The following is a 22,314-nucleotide window of genomic DNA, read 5'->3' on the forward strand; positions in this document are numbered from 1 at the left end:
AACATTTTGAAAACAAAGTACTTACCACAGCTACATACAAGCCACAAGTGTGGTTGCGCTATGTAGATGATGTGTTTGCCATCTGGCCCCATGGACAAGACACTTTGGATGCTTTTGTCACCTACCTAAACAGCCAACACCCCAAAATTCACTTCACAGTAGAAAAAGAATCAAATAACTGTTTACCATTTCTTGACACATTAGTCACCTGCCTTTCAGATGGATCACTATCTTTTTCTATTTACAGAAAGCCTACACACACAGGAAGATACCTACATAAACAATCACATCATCATCCAGTCCAACAGTACGGCATTTTAAAAACACTTACACACAGAGCCAGAGCCATTTGTTCTAACGATACAGCTCTGACCACTGAACTCCAGTACCTGCGCCATACGTTCTTAGCCAACAGCTACAATCCCTACAAAATAGATAAAATACTACATAGGCCCATTACTCTGCCCTCCCCTAATACACAAGAATACAACATGACCATTTCTATTCCCTATATCAGAGGTACATCAGAAAAAATAGCCAAAGTATTGTTGAAACATGGCCTTCGCACCACCTTCAAACCTCATGTCAAGCTGGCAACTCTGATCCGCTCGCCTAAGGATAAACTTCACCCTTTAGCACACCCAGAAGTGTATGAAGTTCCGTGTGACTGTGACTTGGCCTATTATGGACAAACAGGAAGATCAGTGAACATCTGCCTGGAAGAACATGAAAGATGCATTCGCTACTATTACTATGCTCTCTATTGAGCTGGCAGGTGAACTCACACATGCAATTATATGGCATATTTCAATGCGTGGTAAAATTTTATTTGAAGTTAGCCTTTGTGATCTGTCATAATGACATCAAGAATTTCAAATGCAATAAAACAAACACTTATTTCATGTAATTGAAAAATTGGATAAATGATTTTAATTAGATACTGTGTTTCCAGTGCAACATATGGTTTTGCTTGAGTCTATACAGCATAGTTTCTCTAAGAGGGGACATGTGATTGATTAGTTAGCACCGTTTTTATTCCAGCTGTCTCTAATTGCACTAACTGTTGAGAAATATATTACACAGACTGCAAAAGCCTCCATACCTTAATCAGGGATACAATAAAACTACTTGTTTTTCTTGCATCTGCAGTATAATGGCTGTTGGGGGGAGAGTTCGTGTTGTTAACTGCAGAGAGCGAGTTGCTATCGCCTCGCCTCGACGTGAACATGTTTAAACATTTTTCGTGTGTGAGGCATATGCAACACTTTTTAATGCATTTTTTCGTAAAGTAAAATTAGGGGTGCCAGTTATACGTGAGGGTGAATTATTTTCGAGGAAACATGGTAAGCATTTCACCGACAAGTTGACATCCTACTGCTGCTTTCCCTGCTCAGCTAACTTCGATGGTGAGCTACAATGTATAAATATTTTTCTCACTACTGTTTTTTTTTTTTTTCAAACCAACATAATGAAAATCAATTTAATAATACAATAATCAATTTTACACTGAATAACATTATAAATTTATAAATAATTATTTATAAAATATTATAAATAAATATATATATAAATTTATATATAAATAAATAAATGAATGAATTAAGTTAGATTAATTTTCTATTAATTTTTCCTCTATTAAAAACTGCCCGGCACATCAGCAAATCGATTGGTAAATTTTTGGCACGTCAGCAACTCGATTTGTACATTTTTGGCATGCCCACATAAAAAGGTTCGCCACCACTGTCCTAATACATCCTTTGTGGATATATTCAGGAATTTGATGATGTTACAGAAACTAAATATTCTGAGGTAGCATGTTATGAAACTAAGAAAGCTCAGTAAATGAAGAAAGAGTACCAAAAAAAGGAATCAAAGACCATAAAGGTAATACAAACACAAAGATGCTCCTCTGGATGTCTGAAGTAATTACTTTCAAAAATTATTATTATTATTATTAATACATGACACCTCCAAGGAGTCCAAAGACTCATCTAGGGAGGACACCCTCTGTCTCCACCACTCGATCCACCAACTACAGCAAAATGCATCATCTACACCAACGCCATCTACTGCCCACAACCATCACTAGTATTTTCAGACATTCACAAACATCCATGCCTATGGCGGGATTCGAACCCACAGCCTTTTGGCTGGAGAGCGGATACGCTAACCACTCGGCCAATCAGGCCGGCAATAAATTAACAGCCTATTTTTCTATCAACTACAGGGTGAAGGCCTCTCCCAATGCGGGAGGTTTGGGATCTACTACTCCCATGGTGACCCAGTCCCTACTGGAGAGGACAATTACAAACATCCATGACTACACGGGATTCGAACCCACAGCCTCTTGGCTGGAGAGCGGATGCACTAACCACTTGGCCAACCAGGCCAGCAATTAAATTACAATTAAACAAGATAACTATTAATCAAGCTGATAGAAAATATTCAGAGGCATACAATTAGAATATATAACATGAAGTATAAAAATCGATCAGAAACTTGAAAAGTCATAGTAGATGATATTAGACTACGAAATGTTGTATAAATGTTTTGTAGTAATTATGTTACATAAACTAAGAAACTTGGTCAGAAGATTGAATTCCAGATGACTGGAGTCGATTCATCATACTCAATTATTATAATAAAAAAAATATCCTCCTCACTGAATGTTTCAAGTATGCAAGCATACATGGAAAAAAAAAACTGGTGGAAGAAAAGTTAAGAACAGGTTGTTGGATTTAGGCAGTAAGAGCTACAAGATCAGATCTTATGACATTTTTTTAATTTCAATCCTACCAAAAAAGTGGGTAGGATTTAAATATGCCTCATTCCAAACTGTGGTCTGAGCATTAAATAATGAGGGAATTATGCTTTACTGAAACATATTACCCTCCAGTGGAGGATTTACAGTGAAAAAAAAAACATTTATCACCTAAAGACTTTCATAAACATTCATGCCATCTTCAGATCTGAACTCAGAGCTTGTAAGCTAGACAGCAAAGATATTATCAAAAGTTCTAGAAAGCATGGGGAATAAAAAACAAAAAAAGTAGAACATAAGAAAAATCTCTTTAGACTTTGCTGATTTCATATAAAGCATCTAACAAAGTGCAAAGAGAGACACTGTTCAAAATGCTTTAGCATTTTGAACAGTGTGATGACTTCAACTTCAGTTGCAAATCAGTAGTTAAAACTGACAGATGTAATAAGGTTTGATGATTAATCAGGTATAAAGTAAGGTTATAAACTATCTTAGCCGTTAATTATAATCTACATGGACCACATTATTAAGGAAAGTGGTATAAAGGCTGGATTTCAAAACATGGATCCCACAGAACAAGAAAGTAGAGAAAGCATGAGAGAAAGTAGGTAAAATGCCAAAGAAGTAATATACAAGACAGAATTCAAATTTTAATTAGGGAATCTGGAATCTGAAGGTAAGATTCCCTATTAAATCAGCAGCTCATCAAAGACTAGAAATCACAGACATGAGAATTCTGAAAGAAAATTATGGAAGCGAACATGTGGCATCAATGGCAGAACAACATTAGAGTTGACATTATTAATATTTAAAAGTAAGTAGATTAATCTAAAAGGGTATGATCAGTTAAGCAGAACAGGAGATGAAATATGAACAAAATAAGCAAAATACATCAAAAATGGCAATAAAAAGATCCCGAATCAAATCTGGGATTTGATAAAAACAGTTGACTCTCACTATAGCAAATTCACTCACTATAACAAACTATCCAAAAAGTCCCTACGAAATGCCCAATAATAAACTCATCATTAAATACAAAGTATGTTAGTGCCATCATATCCACTATATTTCTTGAGAGCAAGTACAAAGATTATGTGAGACAGTCTTGTGCAATTATTTAGCATGAAGAATGCAAGTTAACAATTCAATCTTATAATGTTATATGATGCGATATATGTTATGATATGATTTTTATCACATCACTTTGGGAGAGTATCTTATCCAGGTAGAGATAATGCAGTGATTGAGATGAGAAGTTAACTGAACTGTTTAGGATATTATGAACTCTATTGATCTGACATCGGTCTCTACATGTTATGAGAAAGTGCAAGCGAACTGGCAGTGTCCCTGACCAGTGTGCTTAAGTCCAGCACTGGGAAGGTAAAACAGAGTGGAAAGAGAAAGACAGTACTACTACATAAAGGAGGCTCAAAGACTAAGATAACAAATTATAGACCAATCAGCATTTCTAGAATGGTGTTTAAGATATTAAGAGAAGTCAGTGAAAGGTAGAATTCAGGAACAAATGGATAAGAATGTGAAACTAAGAGTAATTAAGAATTACTCTTAGTTTCATTACTCTTATTTGCTCACTTTCTAATAAGATAACAGTCAAGTCACATAAAGGAAATGGTTACAATATAGTACTGCTATCCTGTACATCCCTTGAGGGTACATGTCAGGAATTTGATGATGATGATGATGATAGCACTGCTAGTCTTTGCAAAGGCATTCATTAAACTGCCACATTAAAACCCTATTATGTATATAGTATATAGGAGAAAATGGATGGACATGAAGCTGCTGACCTGAATATGAGGGTGGGCAATTTAAAAAAAAAAAATTTTTTTTTTTTAATATCCGATCCATACATGAAAGGCCACAAGATCTATAGTACACTAGTGCTGTGTGTGTGTGGGCAAGAGGAATAGACTTCCCGAAAGACTACAACCGTCAGCTATTCACATTTTGTTTGAACAGCTGACGGTTGTAGTCTTTCGGGAAGGCAGAGTAGGAGGGGGGAATGTTCAAAGGACAGAAGTAGATGGAATAAAAGAGGAGAAAGTGATGTTGGTTTGGTGAGTTTTAAGGTGGACTGAAAAAGGATGTTGGTTAGCAGTGGCTCTTGTTTTAATGATTTTGGCCAATTCAGCAGAGCATTGTCCATAAAAGTATCTGTAGAAGAAGCACGAAGCAGAAACTGAACATCTGTGAGAGAGAGGGATCGTTAATTAGACAGATTGCGCTCTTCCGGATAGAATTGAGCAATCTAAGAGAGGATTTTGGTTCACCACCCAAAATATGGGAGCAATTATTCCATGGCTGGGCAGATTTGGGCTTTGTACAGGGTTAGCAGCTGTGAAGCAGCGTCTCATGCAAAACGTACACAAAGTTTTTTGGCAGCTGCGGAAGCTATAGTTGAAATATGATTGTGCCAGAAAAGATCGGAAGTGCAAGTCAGTCCAAGAAGGGAAATCTGATCATGTTTGAATATCTCAGTATTACTGAAAGTAAGGGGGAAGGGATGCGAGCTCTTTCTTGCAAGAGATCAGACAAAAACTGAGTTTTGGTGACACTGAAGTTTACAAGGTTGCCCTTGCCCCACTGGGATACAGCTAGGAGATTTGAGTTCAGGTACTTGGTCATGACAGATCTTAAAGATTCTAACACTTGAGCACTAACAGGTTTGTCATATGAAAAGGAGGAATGGAGTGTACTGTCGTCGGCAAAGCTATGGATGGGATTGGAAGGCTGTGAGAGCAGATTTTGAAAAGTTTTTCCACTTGGTTATGCTATAAATTAAAGATGCCAAAAAATTATATTCTTGGTTTAATCCTTTACTAATGATTTCACATCACTTGCCTTAGTATCCCACAGACAAACAGAACTTCCTGTTTGAAGCAATTGACCTAAGCATTTAATGAAGGCTGTTCCTGACCCATATCTCACTGAATTATGCACAGGGAACTGAAGAGGATTGATACTAACAATTACATGCCTATATGGAAACCACTGATTTCTGCAAAGAACCGGAAAGTTTGTCTACAGTGTCAACAACACCGTGACTAGACACTGGAAGACCGGATAAAAGTCACAGTCTGATGAGTCACAGCACACTTTGTTCTGTAGTGACAGTAGGCAGAGTATTTGGCAGAAGCCCTATGAAGTAATATCCAGCTTGCCTTGCAAATGCAATTCAAGGTTCTGGAGATGGTGGCATGGTGTGGGGCATGTTCTGTTGGTACGCAATGGGTCCCCTTACCCTGATATTGCTTGAAGGTCAGGTGTCCTCCAAGGAATATCTGAATATTGTTGCCAATCAAGTAATATTGACTTTTTTTTTCCAGCAAGTGACGTTTGTCCCATAGATGTTGAAAGTTTATTTTTCACTTGGTTAGACTATAATAAATTTAGTTTAATCCTTTATCCAAATGTGAGCAAACAAAGTTTGCAACTGAAAATATCTTCAGAACTGAGGTAAGGTAGTACAACACCGGGCGACTCGTAGCAAAGGTGGACCAAGCTAACATCACTCCTATCCCAGTACCTCCCATTATACATGTCTGCAAGGAGATGTGTTTTGCATTATGGGAGATACTGGAATAGGAGTGATGTTAGCTTGGTCCACCTTTGCTACAAGTTGCCTGGTGTTGTACTACCTTACCCCAGTCCTGAAGATATTTTCAGGTGCAAACTTTGTTTGCTCACACTTGGATAAAGGATTAAACTAAATTTATCATAGTCTAAACAAGTGAAAAATAAACTTTCAACATCTTTCTCTAAATCCAGAGTAATTTAATAAAAAGGAGGCACACCTTTTGGCAACTCCTATAGGTAAAGATGACCTCGCTATTGCTTCTGCCTGGTATCTCCACTTCTGGGCCTGGCTCCTACTGAAGAGACCTCAATAAAAGTAGAAACTAGTCTGGGTAGTGGCCCTTCCCTTAATGCATAACATTATACATATCCACAAGGATATGTATTTTGCATTTTGGGAAATACTAGGATAGGAGTGATGTTAGCTTGGTCCACCTTTGCTACGAGTTGCCCGGTGTTGTACTACCTTACCCTAGTCCTGAAGATATTTTCAGGTGCAAACTTTGTTCGCTCACACTTGGATAAAGGATTAAACTAAATTTATTATATTAATGTCTCATGGATGGTAATGCTGCTGTCCATTGCACAAGAAGTGTTCAGTAGTGGTTCAGAGAGCATGACAGAGATTTCCACCATAAAGCACAGATCTAAATCTCATTGAGAATGTATGGGACATATTAGAAAAACAGATCTGGAAGGAGCAAAGTCCTCTTCTGTCAAATCTGAGCCAATACCTTGTGGAATCTATACCAAACTGCATGTGTGTTGTAATTCAGGCTAAAGAAGTCCAACACAGTATTAAATTAAGAGTTTCTAGTTCGGTGGCTGATATGTGTAATTTTTAGTGCCTAAAGTCCAAAGTATGGGACCTAAATTAAATTATCTGAAATGAAATAGAGATTATCTTTAAAACAGCTATTTACCTTTCCAGCAGGTCTCAGCAATACTTCTGCATAGAATCTACAAACAGATTCCTCATTCAAGCAATAAAGTTCATGTCCTATATATATAAAATAATTTTTAATAATGATATTTAATCTACACTGTCAAAATACTGTTCTTTTACTATACCTGTTCACAAAAAACCATATCAAATTTTTTGAAATGAATAAATGCTTACTACAACAAAATAATTCTATAATTACAGGAATCAATATATGTAGCAATGCATACTATTATATAAGGTTAAATTACTATTTGAGGTGATATACTTGAATTGCATGCCAAATACAGTATATCAGGAAAAAGGAAAATTTGCAGGATGGGTCAAAACAATCTATCCAAGAATTACTAGCATATATGAAACCATTTGTGGATATGCAGATGGACAGATTATTATTTATAATGACAGATTATTATCTCTGTAATGATGGAAACGTAAAAAGCTACTGAGTGAGGTAGATAAAATACAAAATATTCAGTATGCCAACATAAAAAAAGCTACTGAGTGAGGTAGATAAAATACAAAATATTCAGTATGCCAACATTTCCTGAATTTTTTTTAATGGTAAAATCCTAACATTCAACAGGATCTACATCAGATATTGACCACCAGGGGTCGATATAACATTGTTAGGGTCGATTCAGGCTCAGGGGTCAATAGAAAAATATAAGACATCATTGTACGGGTAATATTTAATTCGGTTAACTTGGATTACCTCCATCCTGAATGACAACACAATTAAGAGTGAATCGTGGGAATAGTGACATGAATAGGACCTGTAAGATGGAGCAAGGTCATGAAAATAGTTATGCAGGCCAATCAAGTAGGCAAAAATGACGTATTTACCAATAAATGGATGTCGGTGGTTCCTACCCGGCCAGCGCAGCGGGAGCGAGATTGCAACACGTGCACGGTTGCTTATTTACATATACTTACACGTATTCGATCCCAGTCTCATTTTTGCGCATTGACATACAAGTGAGTGTTAATATTCTAAAATTCATCAACATACATATTATAATTCAATCCTTATTCATTCACGAACTAAACTTCTTTATGTTGAAGAGTTGGGCAGGGCTGGTAGTTTTGTACATCCTATAGAAATACGTGAGTAGGTATATTATTTAGACATTACTATTGCTTACTGACTTCAATTTTAATTATTTTGTTACAATCCCAGTAATCACAATGGCAGCTTCAGATTCTAAAAAGAAATGCAGACAATATTCGTTAGAAATTTGAAACTTGGGTTTATTGCTTCATTAAGAAATGAAACGAGCCTATGTGTCTTCTTTGTGAAAAAACTTTTAGTAACGAAACAATAAACCAGCAAAAATGAAAGATCATCTTCAAAGACTCCATCCATAAGAAAGATAAAGATCTTGACTTTTTTAAAGAACTAAAAGAGAAATACACACATCGACCAACTATAAAATCATTTATGAAAGCACATGCCAAAGCTGACAATAAACAAGGATTAACAGCCTCCTACAATATTTCTTTTAATATAGGAAAAAAAGGTAAACCATATATAATTGCAGAGGACATTGTTATACCTGCAATCAAAGAAGTAATTGAAACCATAATGGAAAAAAAAATCCGGCCTTATTTTAAAATGCTTACCATTTAGTGCGAATACCATGAAAAGACGTACTGGTGAAATGGCTGAAGATGTAGAAAAAACTGCAGTATCAGAACTCAAAAATAGTAAGATCTCCATCCAACTTGATGAATCTACATTCGATAGTTCTTCTATTCTTATGGCTTATGTAAGATATTATAGTAAAACCAAACATCAAATTATTGAAGAATTTTTATTTGCAAAATATCTTGAAAGTGATGGAACGGGGTTGACAATTTTTCAGTGATTGGAGGAATATTTCAATAAGTATGATATTCCATTTACTAATATAACAGTAGTAGCCATAGATGGCGCATCTGCAATGGTGGGTCGTTATCGAGGTTTCGCTGCCTTTCTGAAAGAAAAAGTTCAAAGTGTACGTACTATTCACTGTGTTGCATCGAAACCATTTGGTGGCAAAAATTCTCGGTGACGAACTGCATGATACTCTAAGAGTGTGTATTAAATCTATTAATCAAATTAGAGCTCATCCTCTTAAATGGCGTTTGTTTGCCAAACTTTGTGAAAAAAATGATGAAGTATCAAACCAATTACTCTTGCATACTGAAGTAAGATGGTTGTCTAGAGGTGCAAGTCTACAAAGATTTGTTAAGTTGTTCGACTCAACCTTAGAGTTTCTTACAGATGTTAATTTATTTTTGGGTGATGAACTGAGAGAAATAAGAATCATATTTTCTACTTGGAGGACTTTTTTCATTACTTTTAATTTAATGACGTACAGACCCATCTACAAGGTAAAGATGTTACGATTATTCAAGCTCGGACGATTCTTTTAGGCTTCCAAGCTAAATTAGCCTTATTTAAATCATCATTGTTACGAAAATATTTTCATTACTTTTCGAATTTATGGCAATTGGAAGTAAAAGATGAAGACTTAGAAATATACACGAAACATCTTCAAATTTTGAGCGATGATTTTAAATTGCGCTTTGAAGATTTTGAAAACATGCACATTCCAGATCGGGTTGTGAAGCCATTTTCTGCAGATATTGAAAATATCGAATGTAACTTACAAGATGAACTTATTGAATTGTCAGTTGATCTTGAAGCTAAGACGCTTTTTAAAAATAGGACTTTAAGTTACTTTTGGACGAATATAAATGTTATAGAAAAATATCCAAAACTTTCTGAATTGGTACTCCCCTTTTTGCTTGCATTTCCAAGCTCGTGCATGGTTGAAGCTGGTTTCAGCCATGTTAATTCCATTTTAACAAAACAAAGAAATAAGCTAGATATAGAATTTCGTGGCGATTTAAGGCTGAAACTTACTAATTTTGAACCCAACATTGCTAATCTTGTCAAGAGTCACGAAGCACACCCTTCACATTGACAACGTTGGTAAATTGTATACTAAGTTAATAAAAGTCTTATTTTCATATATATAAGGAAGATTGTATTATTGTTATTTTGTTATCTAAATTAAATTTTATATTTTATATATTATTTATCCCTCCTATCAAATATGTAATGTTAAGAAGGATGTCAAAAACAAAAATGCATCCCTTTGACGTTAAGCCAATATAATAATATATACTATATTATACATACAGTAAACACTGTAACTATAAAATAAACAATCTAAAAACTCACATAAGCATCTTTTTTGCTTGTCCTATTATAATTACATAATAGTAAAATAGAGGGGGGGGGGTCAATAAAAAGTCAAGAAACTCTTGAAGGGGTCGACGGTCAAAGAAGTTTGGCGATCCCTGATCTACATTATCTCTTCAAGAAGCTAGACATCTACAAGATTCACTGTTCATGTGGCATTTATTATGTTGGTCAAAGTGGACATGCTGGAGAAATGTGCATGTCAGAACATTTTCAAGATGTCATAAAGAAAAGAAAACAGATCTTATATAACTTTTCAGCTAAATTTTTATGCCGTATCTTGAACAGTTATGTTCAATATACTGTTAAAACATATAAAGCATTTCCAAAATGCCATGCACAGCCACTAATTGCATTAAGAACCAAAGAATGATTCTGCACCAAGTTCGGTCTTTTTTAATAAAAAATCTCACATTTACAGACCTTGGCTATGATATGCATCAAGCTATACTAAGCAACAATACAAGGTAATATAACTCATTACACATGTTCATTGTTTATTATAATTTTTATACTTTGTTTTCTTTTTTTATTGCTTATTGTGATATATGTCTCTAGCTAATTACTCTTATAAGCATGCCTTGATGAAGTGTACCTATTGGCACACAATCTAGTCACGCAAGTTATTGTAAGTCGTATTTTTTTTTTAATATAGTTCTTATCATATTAAATTATACTCAAATTTTGCAGAACATCTTTACAACTACAGAAACCTAAAACTTTCTGTGGATATTCACTTTCAAATGTTACTTTATTCCTGTTTCTTCTTTCATGAGATAAATTTAACTAGAATTCAATTATTAAATTCTTTATTGAAAAAAAAAAAACTCATGTCGGTTTTTTTTTATTTTTAACTCAGTTAGTAAGTTAATCAACAGACAATTTGATCCCATTGAAAATATATAAATTAAACAAAGTTACTACAGTTTAACTTACCATGAAAAAAAGGAAAAAAGAAGTTAGATAAAGTAACACTGAAAATGAATAATCAAATTCTAAGTTTTATATGTAAATTAATGGCCTGGTTGGCTGAATGGTTAGCGTACGGCCACTCTCCAACCAACAGGTTGTGGGTTCGAATCACACCGTGGGCATGGATGTTCATGACTGTCTTTGGGCGGAAGATGAATGTCATTGCCTGATGTGAGACCACAACCCCGTTTATTGGAGGCCTGAAGTGGCTTGAAAAAGTTCCATGTTTGGACTCTAGAACAGGGTTCCAGACTATGTAAAAAATAAATGAAAAATACAAAAAAAAATATAAAAATTTATAAAAATAGAAAAAAAATCCTTAGCCCACCCACGGCACAAAATGTACTATAGGTTTACAAAATAACCTTTTGTGAGTGGGAGCAACATATAAAAAAAAAAAATAAAATAAAATAAAATAAAAGCAATAAATAAAATTATTATTAATAATAATAATAAAAACATTTAAAATTCTTTAACACACATAATTTTAATTCATTCTAGTTCCACTGTTTCTTGAATAGATTGGAATTCATTCAAAAATCTCATGGATTTTGTTTTTGTTTAGATGCATAAAAGATTTTCAAATACTAAGACCTTAAAAAGGGTACTTTGATCACTGTCAGAAGAAAATTACTACAAAGTCAAAATAAAGAAGAGCAAAGGAGATAAATAAAATGTACAATGAGAAAAATAGACAAGCAAAGAAAATGCAGCGAAGATCTCTGTAGGGAGACTGAACAGGCTGCAGTAAATTTTAATTCCAAGAAATTATTCAAAATAACAAGGAAGATTAATGGGGAAAAAATATATAAAAAGAGAGAGATCAATGAGGGATAAACAATAAAATATATCAATACAAACAAAATACTTACTGTAGACATGCATACAGATAATGATAGTGATATCCCCTACTAAATGAAATATAGAAAAAGGAAGAGTATCCAGATGATTGGAATACAGGACTATTGGTGAAAATACCAAAGAAAAAGATACAACAGAATGCAAAAATGGCAAGGAATATCTCTTTTGAGCATAGTTAATAAAATCTTCATCAGAATATTAGAAAAAATGAAAAATGAAATTGAAGATAAATTGAGGAAAGAACAAGCAACTTTCAGACCTAACAGATCATGCATATACCAAATGATAACGCAGAGAATAATTATTGAAATCAACAGAATGGCAGAGGAGCCTATATTTGGGATTCATTGATTTTGAAAAAAGCATTTGATAACATAAACAGAGAAGAAATTTAAAAATTAATGAAATAGTTTGGCATACCAGAGAGAAAAAATAACCAACATAGTAAAAGCAGTGTATGACAATTATAAAATTAAGATAATATGTAATGGGAATTTAAGTAAAGAAATAAAAACAATAAGTGAAAGGCCAGGTGCATAAGCTCCCTTACAATCTTCTTAATTGTAATAGACTGGGTGAATGAGAAATAATAAATGAGAGCATTAATATGCAATGGGAATAGTCAAATAAATTAAACGATCCAGATTCTGCCAATAACATCATGTTTGCTAGCTCAAAAGCACCGACATGAAAGCAAAAGAAAATGGATAATTTAAGCCTGAAAGCCTCCAAGTGTGGCTAAAAAAAAAAAAAAAAACTAACACTAAAAAACGATGGAAGACCTGCTAGAACAGGCAGACATCTTTGTTTATCTGAGATTGGTGGTGAGCACTTAAGGAGGAACAGAAAAGGACATAAAAAACAGAATTAAAAAAAAAAATCCAAAATTGCTTTTAACACAATGAGAAATATAGATATAAGTAAAAAATAAAATAAATATCAAAACAAAAATAAGAGCTAAACACCTCAAGGGATGTCATAGTAGCCTGAACATGTGTCATATGTTCAGGCTGCTTCAGGCCATTTGGCTACTATGACAGCACTACATGATTAAGTTTACATTATTAATCTCCTATCAACAATTTTCCTCCAAATTGCTCTATTACTTGTCAGCATTCCAATATTATCATATCTAACATTTCATGCTTCTAAAGACTTCTGACTGAATCAATCCACCTAGACCTTGGTCTTTCTCTGGGTCTCTTTATGTGAATGTTTTGGCTAATTTCTCTCTTATTCCATATAAATTTATTCAGCACACCATACCAGCTTTGCTTATCCTGTTGTCTATTTACAGATTTAACTTACCATCTTCACTAAAAACTGTACCTAAATAGTTACTTTGCTTATTCTATAAGCTCTTCATCAAGAATGCTGAAGTTTTCTATGTTCCTACCAGTTTTCAAGTTTTGGTCTTTTTATTGCTGATTTTCATGCCAAATTTGTTACAGCTGTTATTCAATTTAGTCAGAGAATCCTGCAGACTTGCACTTGATGCATTTAGGAGTACAACATCATCTGCATAAAACAAAGAGCTAAGTTTGATATCTCCAATTCTAATACTAATATCAGACCTAATACCACTTTCTTTCATATTATTATTATTATTATTTTGGTAACCTCCATGGAGTCAATAGATTCATCATGGAAGGCCCACTCAACAAGCAACATGTCTATCATAATGAACTTTAAAGTAATTTCACTCCCTGCATTCACAATACTCTAGCAACATATTCCACTCACCACCACCAACTCCCCAAATGAAAAATCTACTCCTCACATTTTTCTTCACTGCATCTTTATACAGCTTCCAGGGATGGCCTCTCATTCTCTCATTTTAATGTCTACTCTTTTTATAAGTCCTTCTGTATTAATCTGATAGAATCCCTTAACTAACTTGAAGGTCTTTATTATATCTCCTCTTTTCCTCCTATCTACCAATCTCTGTAATCCACATTCCTTCAGATGCTCTTCATAACAACACTCCAGAATCACTTTGGTCATTCATCTTTGGATCCTCTCTAGTGTTTCTACATCACAATGAAAACAAAGTGACCAAATTTGAGCACAATAGCACATGTATGGTCTGACCAATGGCTTATATAGAGAGGCACCACCACCACCTCCTTATCTCTACATGTCAGTGTCTTCTTATCATAGCACACTGACACGTACAGATAAGGAGAGAGATAATGTGCATTCTTCTCTTACTCCTGATTTTACATCAAACCATCCTATTGTATTTCCTTCAATTGTAACTGCTGACTTACAACTTAAATATAGACTGTGTATTGCTTTGTATAACGTTCCACTTACTCCATATAATTGTAGTGTTTTGAAAAGCTTTTCTTTGGGTACCTTCTCATATTCCCATGATTTTTCAACTATTTGGCATAAAGTGAAAATACGATCTTGACAACCTCTATTTGGCCTGAACCTGGCTTGTTCTTTTCCAAGTTTCTCTTCTGCAATCTTTCTTGACCTCTTTTCAAGTATACTTGCATAAATCTTTATCTGGAAGACTTAGTAGAGAAATTCCTCTGTAATTCTCTCATTCAGCTTTATTCCCTTATTTATAGGGAACCATCAGAACTCTCCTCCAATCATCTGGAATTTGACCTTCTGAACAGATTCTCTTAATTATGCAGTTATTATTTATTTAGTGTACAATGTACAGGCCTCAGGATATTACATACATATTACATAAAACAACATAAAAACAATTGTAAAAATCATATTAAAAGGGGTACAATAGGTACAATACTGTAGATGATATAGCTAGTGGGATTGAATGTGATGGGTATAGTGTGTTCAGGAATGACAGAGAGAATAAAATGGGGGGAGGAGTATTGTTGATGATAGCTGATGAGCTGCAGCCAAGGAGAATAGAAGTTGAATTGCAGGATAGAGAAAAGAGCACATTTGAGGCCATTTGGTGTGAGATTGTGGCTAGCAGAACTAAATATACAATTGGGTGCTGCTATAGACCAGGTGATGGAAAAGATGGTGGTGACATTATGCACAAGCAAATAGAAGAAATGAGTGGAAGGAGGGTGATTATTATGGGAGATTTCAACTATGGTCACATTGAATGGAGTGAGGAGAGGACACGGGAGGAAGGAATTGGATTTTATGCGGTTATTAAGGGATAACTATCTGCGACAGCATGTAATGGAAAATACTAGGGGTCAGAGAGTGCTTGACCTAGTAATTACATCTGAGGATTTGGCTGTAACAAATATGACCACATTGCCACCAATCATAGGGTCTTGACTTGGGAGGTGGCTAAAGGTGTAGAATTTTCAATTAAGACAGGGTACATGTGGAATTATCGGGCTGGAAAGTATGACAAGCTTAGGAGTTTGATTGGTTCAGTGCCATGGCATGTACAACTGCAAGGACTAGAAGTCGGTAGTGCATGGGAGGTAGTTAAGAAGTGTTTGCATGAAGCAATGGATGACTGTATACCTAGAGTCCGAATAATAAATCAACTAGGGGTTAAATGGATGAATGACACCATTAAGCTTGAGCTGCAAAAAAAGAAACAACTATGGAGGGAATTTAAGGAGAAAGGTGACCAGCAGGCACATGAACGGTATAAAGCGCAGGCCAGAAAGGGTAACGAGTGTGGTAAGAAAAGCAAAAAAGGATTACGAAAGAACATTGGCCATGCAGGCTAAAGAGAATCCTAAACAGTTTTTTAGATATGTAGCAAGTAAAAGGAAAAATGTACATGGCAGAATGATTTTAAAGAATGCCGATGGTAGGGAGGTAACTGAATCAGTTGATATAGTTGAGTTACTGAGTGAGCACTTTGCAAGAATATATCATCCAGGTGGTGACATCGCAGAAACGAATGTACCAGTAGATTATACGGGAATTGTGGTGAATGAAGTGAAGGTGAGTAGTCTATTGCATAAGCTCAATGTCAATACATCTGTGAGATTGGATGGTATACCAGCTCGTGTTGTACGAGAAGCGGCTAAAGAATTGTCAGTACCCTTGACCATTTTGTTTAATTTGAGTCTCGGGTCTGGGTTAGTCCCGAGGGGGTGGAAAGAGGGGAAAATAGTTCCACTGCATAACGGTGGTTCCAAGACTGCTGTTGTAAATTACCGACCGATTAGCATATCAGGAATCATTGTCAAGGTTTTAGAGAAATTAGTCAAGAAAAGAATACAGGATTGGATAGATGAAAATGGGATATTGTATGGGGGACAACATGGTTTTGTGAAGGGTAGATCATGCCTCAGTAACTTGCTCACGTTTTAAAACACAGTGACGGCTGAACTGGATAAGGGTAATGGGTTTACAGTAATACTACTGGACCTTGCCAAGGCTTTTGATAGGATACCACATAGAACCCTAATCAGTAAACTGGAGCAGATGGGGATAGATATGGGGTTGGTGAGATGGATAGGAGGATGGTTGAAGGAGAGATACCAGAGAGTGGTTTATTCAGGAGTGGAGTCAAGTCTAAAAGACGGCTTGTGACTAGTGGAGTGCCACAGGGCTCTGTTCTTGGAACACTGCTTTTCAATTTGTTCATCAATGATATAGGAAAGGATTTGAGAGGAAGTGTTCACTTGTTTGCTGATGATGCAAAGTTGGGTAGAGCAATTATGAGTGCACAGGATGTCAAAATTTTACAGGATGATTTGGATAGTTTGGAGGACTGGGCTAGGAAAAATGGATGTCAATTTAATGCGCCAAAGTGTAAGGTTATGCACTTTGGGGTGAAAAGAATAGCAGACAGCAGTATATCGCATTGGTGGAACCGTACTCCAGGAGATTGATGAGGCCAGGGATTTGGGAGTGATGGTGGATAGGGAATTGAAGTTTAGGGGGGCACATTGCAAAAGTGACTAAAACAGCTCACCAAATCACTTGGCTTCTGAAAAATACTTTAACATGCAGAGACAAACAAGTTGTTGTTCCTCTGTATCGAGTCTTGATAAGACCCCATCTGGACTACTGTGCCCAGTTATGGGCACCAAGGTTTCTTTGTGATGGGGAGGAAGTGGAGAGGATCCAGAGATGAGTGACCAAGATGACAGCAGGTCTGTGGAATGAACCTTATGAGAATAGGTTGAAGATTTGTAGGTTGCAGAAATTGGTCGATAGGCAAAGGAGGGTGATATGATTGAGACATTCAAATTACTGAAGGGTTTCTATAAGACTGATCCAGAAGATATTTTTGAAAATATGACTGGTGGTGGGAGGACTAGGGGCCTCCCACCACCAGAATGGAATGGAAGCTGGGCAAGAGCGTGGTTGGCAAGGGTGTTAGAGCTAGGTTTTTTACTTGGAGAGTGGTGAATGAGTGGAATAAGCTTCCAGAGTCTGTTGTGGGTGCTACGACCATGAATGAGTTCAAGACAAGGTATGATAGATACTGTGTGAATGTCGAATAGTTGTTCTTGACATGATGTTAGGGCCTCCCTCGATGAGTCTGTCGACTCCTTGGAGTTGCCCGGAACAATAATAATAATAATAATAATAATAATAGGTTGAAATGATTAAATATTAAAAATTAAGAATCAGGAGTCAGAGTTTAATCCTTAAATCCCAGATCCACTCCAGGGATTCTGGGGTCAGTTTAAAAAAGTCCTCTTTAGTGTCTGAGAATGAGTAGATAGGACACTCAAAAACAATGTGACTGATAGTCTGGATCCCACTTCCGCATTCACATTTTGGAGTATCGGACAAGTTCCATTTATGCAAGAGATGCTTTCATCTAAATAAATAGATAAATAAATGTAGCTAAATAACCTCCAAACTTAAGCATTTCTGGTTGAATATCATCTACTGCAGCTGCCTTTCTGGGTTTCAAATTTGTGATGGCTTTTTCTACCTCCCATATTGATATGTACTCCTCTTTGCATTCCTCCTAAAAATGTTTTAGTATGGTTCTGTCACTGCTTGCTTCATTTCACAGTCTTTCAAAGTAATTACTCCAGACATTTAGGATTTCCTTATCTTCAGTTTTCATGTTACCTTCATCATCTTTGATTCCTTTTACAGTACTCTTTCCTCCATTTCTAAACTTTTTTCAATAGCCTCCCAGAACATTTTGCCACCTTCCTGGTACTTATTTTCTATATTCTTAGCAGTCTTCCCATGCCACTTTGTTTAGCTACTTTTACACATAGCTTAGCTCTCTTACATTTTTCTCTGTATTCTTTTTAGGACATCTGCTGACTTTGGAACAAATCAATTTGACATTAAAACAGAAAAAACAAAATCAAAATGGAAATGGATAGGCCAAATAATAAGGATATAGAAAGACAGCTATGAAATGGAACACACAAGGAAGCAGAAGGGGATGCCCCAAGATGATTTGGAGAAGAAACATCGAAGCAGTGGACAGCAATAATTAAGGTTCTTTGCTCTGCAGGGAGTGAAAAGGATAAGTAAGTTCATCAATCACTGTTACACAGAAACTTAATTTCGTTTGTTGATTGCAACTAGTAATACTGTAAGTGTGAAAAAAAAAAAATTTTTTTTTGCTGCTGGCATGCTTCTCCAATTACATACGTTATCACAATCTTGTATGTAGCTGAGAGGAGAATAGCATGGGAAGCTTAAAAGAGATGAACCATCGATTAATATTTTCACTGCCAAGAAAATGAAGCTAGCCAAATGCTCCTCGCTGATTTATTTTCAATTTTTTTTTTTTTTTATAATTTAAATTAAAATATCTCCTAGTCACGATAAGTGCTATGAAATGAGCAAATAAATTCCTAGGTCATCGCCTTTAAGTGACAGAGCAGTCAATCAGGCCCAATGACAAATAAAAATGCAGACAACAACCTAGAACGTGGGCACAATGACCAAATGCAGTGCTGAATTAGGTGAAGTTTTAAATCAAAGATGCATGAACAGCTGTTGTATTCAAGAGAGGAAATGGAAGGGATCAAAATCAAGGAATATTGGCAATGGATACAAACTCATCTACCACAGCAAACTTTAACAGAGCCGGTGTGGTGATTGACAGTGAACTTTAGGAGCATATTGTGGAAGTTACTCAAATACGTGATCACATTCTTCTTTTTCTTTCTTCATCCACTGCAAGACATAGGCCTCCTCCAATTTTTCTTCTCTTTTGTTTCTGACCACCATTTCACTCCTCTCCATTTCTGGACATCTATAATGTCCAGAAAGAGAGGTCAGAGACAAAAGAGAAGAAAAATTGGAAGAAGTTGAAGGAGGCCTATTTGGACTATTCCATAGTCCAAAATGGCCAAAGGAATTATAATAATTTACCATTCCATTGATAATGAAATGACAACCCTTTCTTGGTTGTCATTCCATTATTAATCTTGTCCACCTTTTGTCTCTCATTTTAATTTAATTTTAATTAAATTTTCACTAAAGGTCAGGCCAGTAGAATAACTGTTAATCAAATCATTGTCTCTTTGGCATACTGTGTGAAATGTAATACAGCTTGACTCTGTATATAAATATATATGTGTGTGTGTATGTACTCTAGATAATTACCTTAATGTGAAAGTCAAAACGTCGGGAAATTAAAATTATTACTTTTAACACGGTTGTAGAGTCCATAATTTGTCTAAAATGAATCGGTATAAAAGTCTTCACATATTTTCATTATTTCATTTCTTTCATACTTTATCTCATTTTTATTTTTGAGACATGTAATCCAGTTCTTTCTCTTATTAGTCTCCATGGAGTCAAAAGACTCATCATTGCAGGAGGTCCTTCCTAAGAAACAGAAAGTCTATCAAGACTCTCAAGTCATATAGTGTCTATCATACCAATCCTTAAACTCCTTGACCATTCTCGCTCTCACCACTCTATCAGGCAATGCATTCCATGGTTCAACTGCCCTCCATGAAAAGAAACCACTTCTCACTCTCTTGCTCACATTTTCTTTCGTAACTTCTAGGGAGAGCCCTTGTCATCACTCCTTTTTGCTGTTCAACCAAGCAAAAGAACTCCCCAGTGTCAACCCTGTAACCTCTCAATAGTTTAAAAGTCTCAATCATATCACCTCTCCTTCTTCTATCCACCAAACTCTGCAGTCCACATTCCCTCAGCCAATCCTCATAACTAACATGGTACAGTCCTGAAACCATTTTTGTTATCTGCCTTTTTACCCTTTCCACAGTTAGTTTATCTCCTTCAAATCCTGGAGACCAAATCTGAGGACAATAGTCTAAGTGTGGTCTGATCAGAGTCATATACAACGGAATGATAACTCTTATCTCTGCAGGTCAGTGTCCTTTTCATGATTGCAGCAATCCTCTGTGTTACCTTCACCACATGTCTCCTAAATTTCAGGTTTCTATCAATCATCAACCCCAGATCTCTTGTCTCCCCTACTTCCTCCAGTATAGCACCGCCAATAGAGTATGCAGTGTCCCATCAATGTGTCCCAAATCTCAAGGGACACATCCCATCGATGTATCCCTACCCAGCTTTGTATCATCCGCAAACAACTGAATATCTGCCTGCAATCCACTGACAATGCCATTGATATAAAGGTTAAACAATATAGGTCCCAGTACTGAGCACTGTGCAACCCCACTTGTAACCCTCTGCCTCCTTGAAACTGCCCCACTATCACAACTCTCTGATACCTATTGGACAGCCAATCCTGAATCCAGTTGACTACCCTGACATCCGGACCCATGTGCTGCAATTTAAATATCAGCTTATCATGTGCCACCCTGTCAAATGCCTTCGCTAGGTCCATGAAAATGGCAGTATATGCCTTTCCCTCATCTACAGCTCTTGTAACTTTATTATAAAAGGCTAGCATATTACTAAAACAAGAGCATCCCTTCACAATCCATGTTGACTCTCACAGATAACATTACCCTCATCTGCCCAATGTTGTATACGGTCCCTCACTAATTTCTCCAAGATCTTAACAACTACTGATAACACACAAACTGGCCTATAATTAGACACTTCCAGTCTGCTACTGCCCTTATGCAATGGCACTATCTTACCTTCCTTCAATTCCCTGGGGCCCCTTTCCATTGTTAGACTTTCATTGAAAAGCCAGATCAAAGGAGCTGTCAGTTCTTTAGCACATTCTCTCAAAACTCATGGTGAAATACCATTCAGTCCCACAGCTTTACTGACATCCAGAGTACTCAGTATTTGGAACACACTCTCCTCCTGCACCTCTAAACCTTGAACCTGCCCTAGCCCCTCTAGTATTAAAATTTACTCCTCCAGGATGAAATACTCCAATAAAGTGTTCATTGAACAATTCCACTATATCCTCTGCATCAGTCACTCTATTCCCATTTTTATCCCACAATGTTATTCTCCCACAGTCATTTCTCCTCCTACTGGCCACATAGCTAAAATAATGATTTATTCTTTCCTCTAATTTCTTTGACTTTATTGATGTCATGGCTTCTAATATCATTTATTTCTCTTCTCACTAGTTTTCTAAATTCAATAAATTCTACATCTTCCCTAGTACCTTTGTGCCTTTTCCTTCTTAATTCTTCTCTTAATTAAGGTTTTTAATATTTTGACTTATTCTACTAGTTCTAACCTTACTTTTTTGCCATGTTTTTATAATTTCCACATTAGATTTCTCTATTGATGATATGATGTTTTTTCATTTCTTTGTGTATCCATTCTTCGTTTAAATAAAGTTTTTCTGTCAAAATCTTTTCAAATATTTTGTATTGTGTTTTTATCATTTCATTATCTATTTTAACACCAGTTCTTTTTGTTTCTCTCCTAATTTTTATGTTGTTTAATTTGATTTTAGCTCTGACCATTCTATGGTCACTATCAAAATCTATCTTATTTATTACTGATATAATCCTCTATTAATTCTTTTCTGTTACTCAAAATACATTCTATTTCATTTTTTGTAATATAATAAGGCAAATGCCACGTCCATTTTTGTGCCTTTCTCTTTTGTATTCATTATAA

The 22,314-nt window shown here is 35.8% G+C and overlaps 1 protein-coding gene across 4 annotated transcripts in view; it reads right to left on the bottom strand.

Annotated features, from left to right (window-relative positions):
- LOC150107391 (sister chromatid cohesion protein DCC1) overlaps positions 1-22,314 on the bottom strand; it is a 280,847-nt gene that overhangs the window by 94,369 nt on the left and 164,164 nt on the right. For all 4 annotated transcript variants that reach the window (XM_090391252.1, XM_090391253.1, XM_090391251.1 and 1 more), the window contains exon 8: positions 7,282-7,358. In XM_090391252.1, the coding sequence (XP_090247378.1) occupies positions 7,282-7,358 (77 nt within the window). The remainder of the gene's footprint in view (positions 1-7,281; positions 7,359-22,314) is intronic.

Source organism: Typopeltis vanoorti, chromosome 4 (genome assembly GCF_054136105.1).
Source record: "Typopeltis vanoorti isolate ZY-2024b chromosome 4, IOZ_Tvanoo_1.0, whole genome shotgun sequence".
NCBI lineage: Eukaryota > Metazoa > Arthropoda > Arachnida > Uropygi > Thelyphonidae > Typopeltis > Typopeltis vanoorti.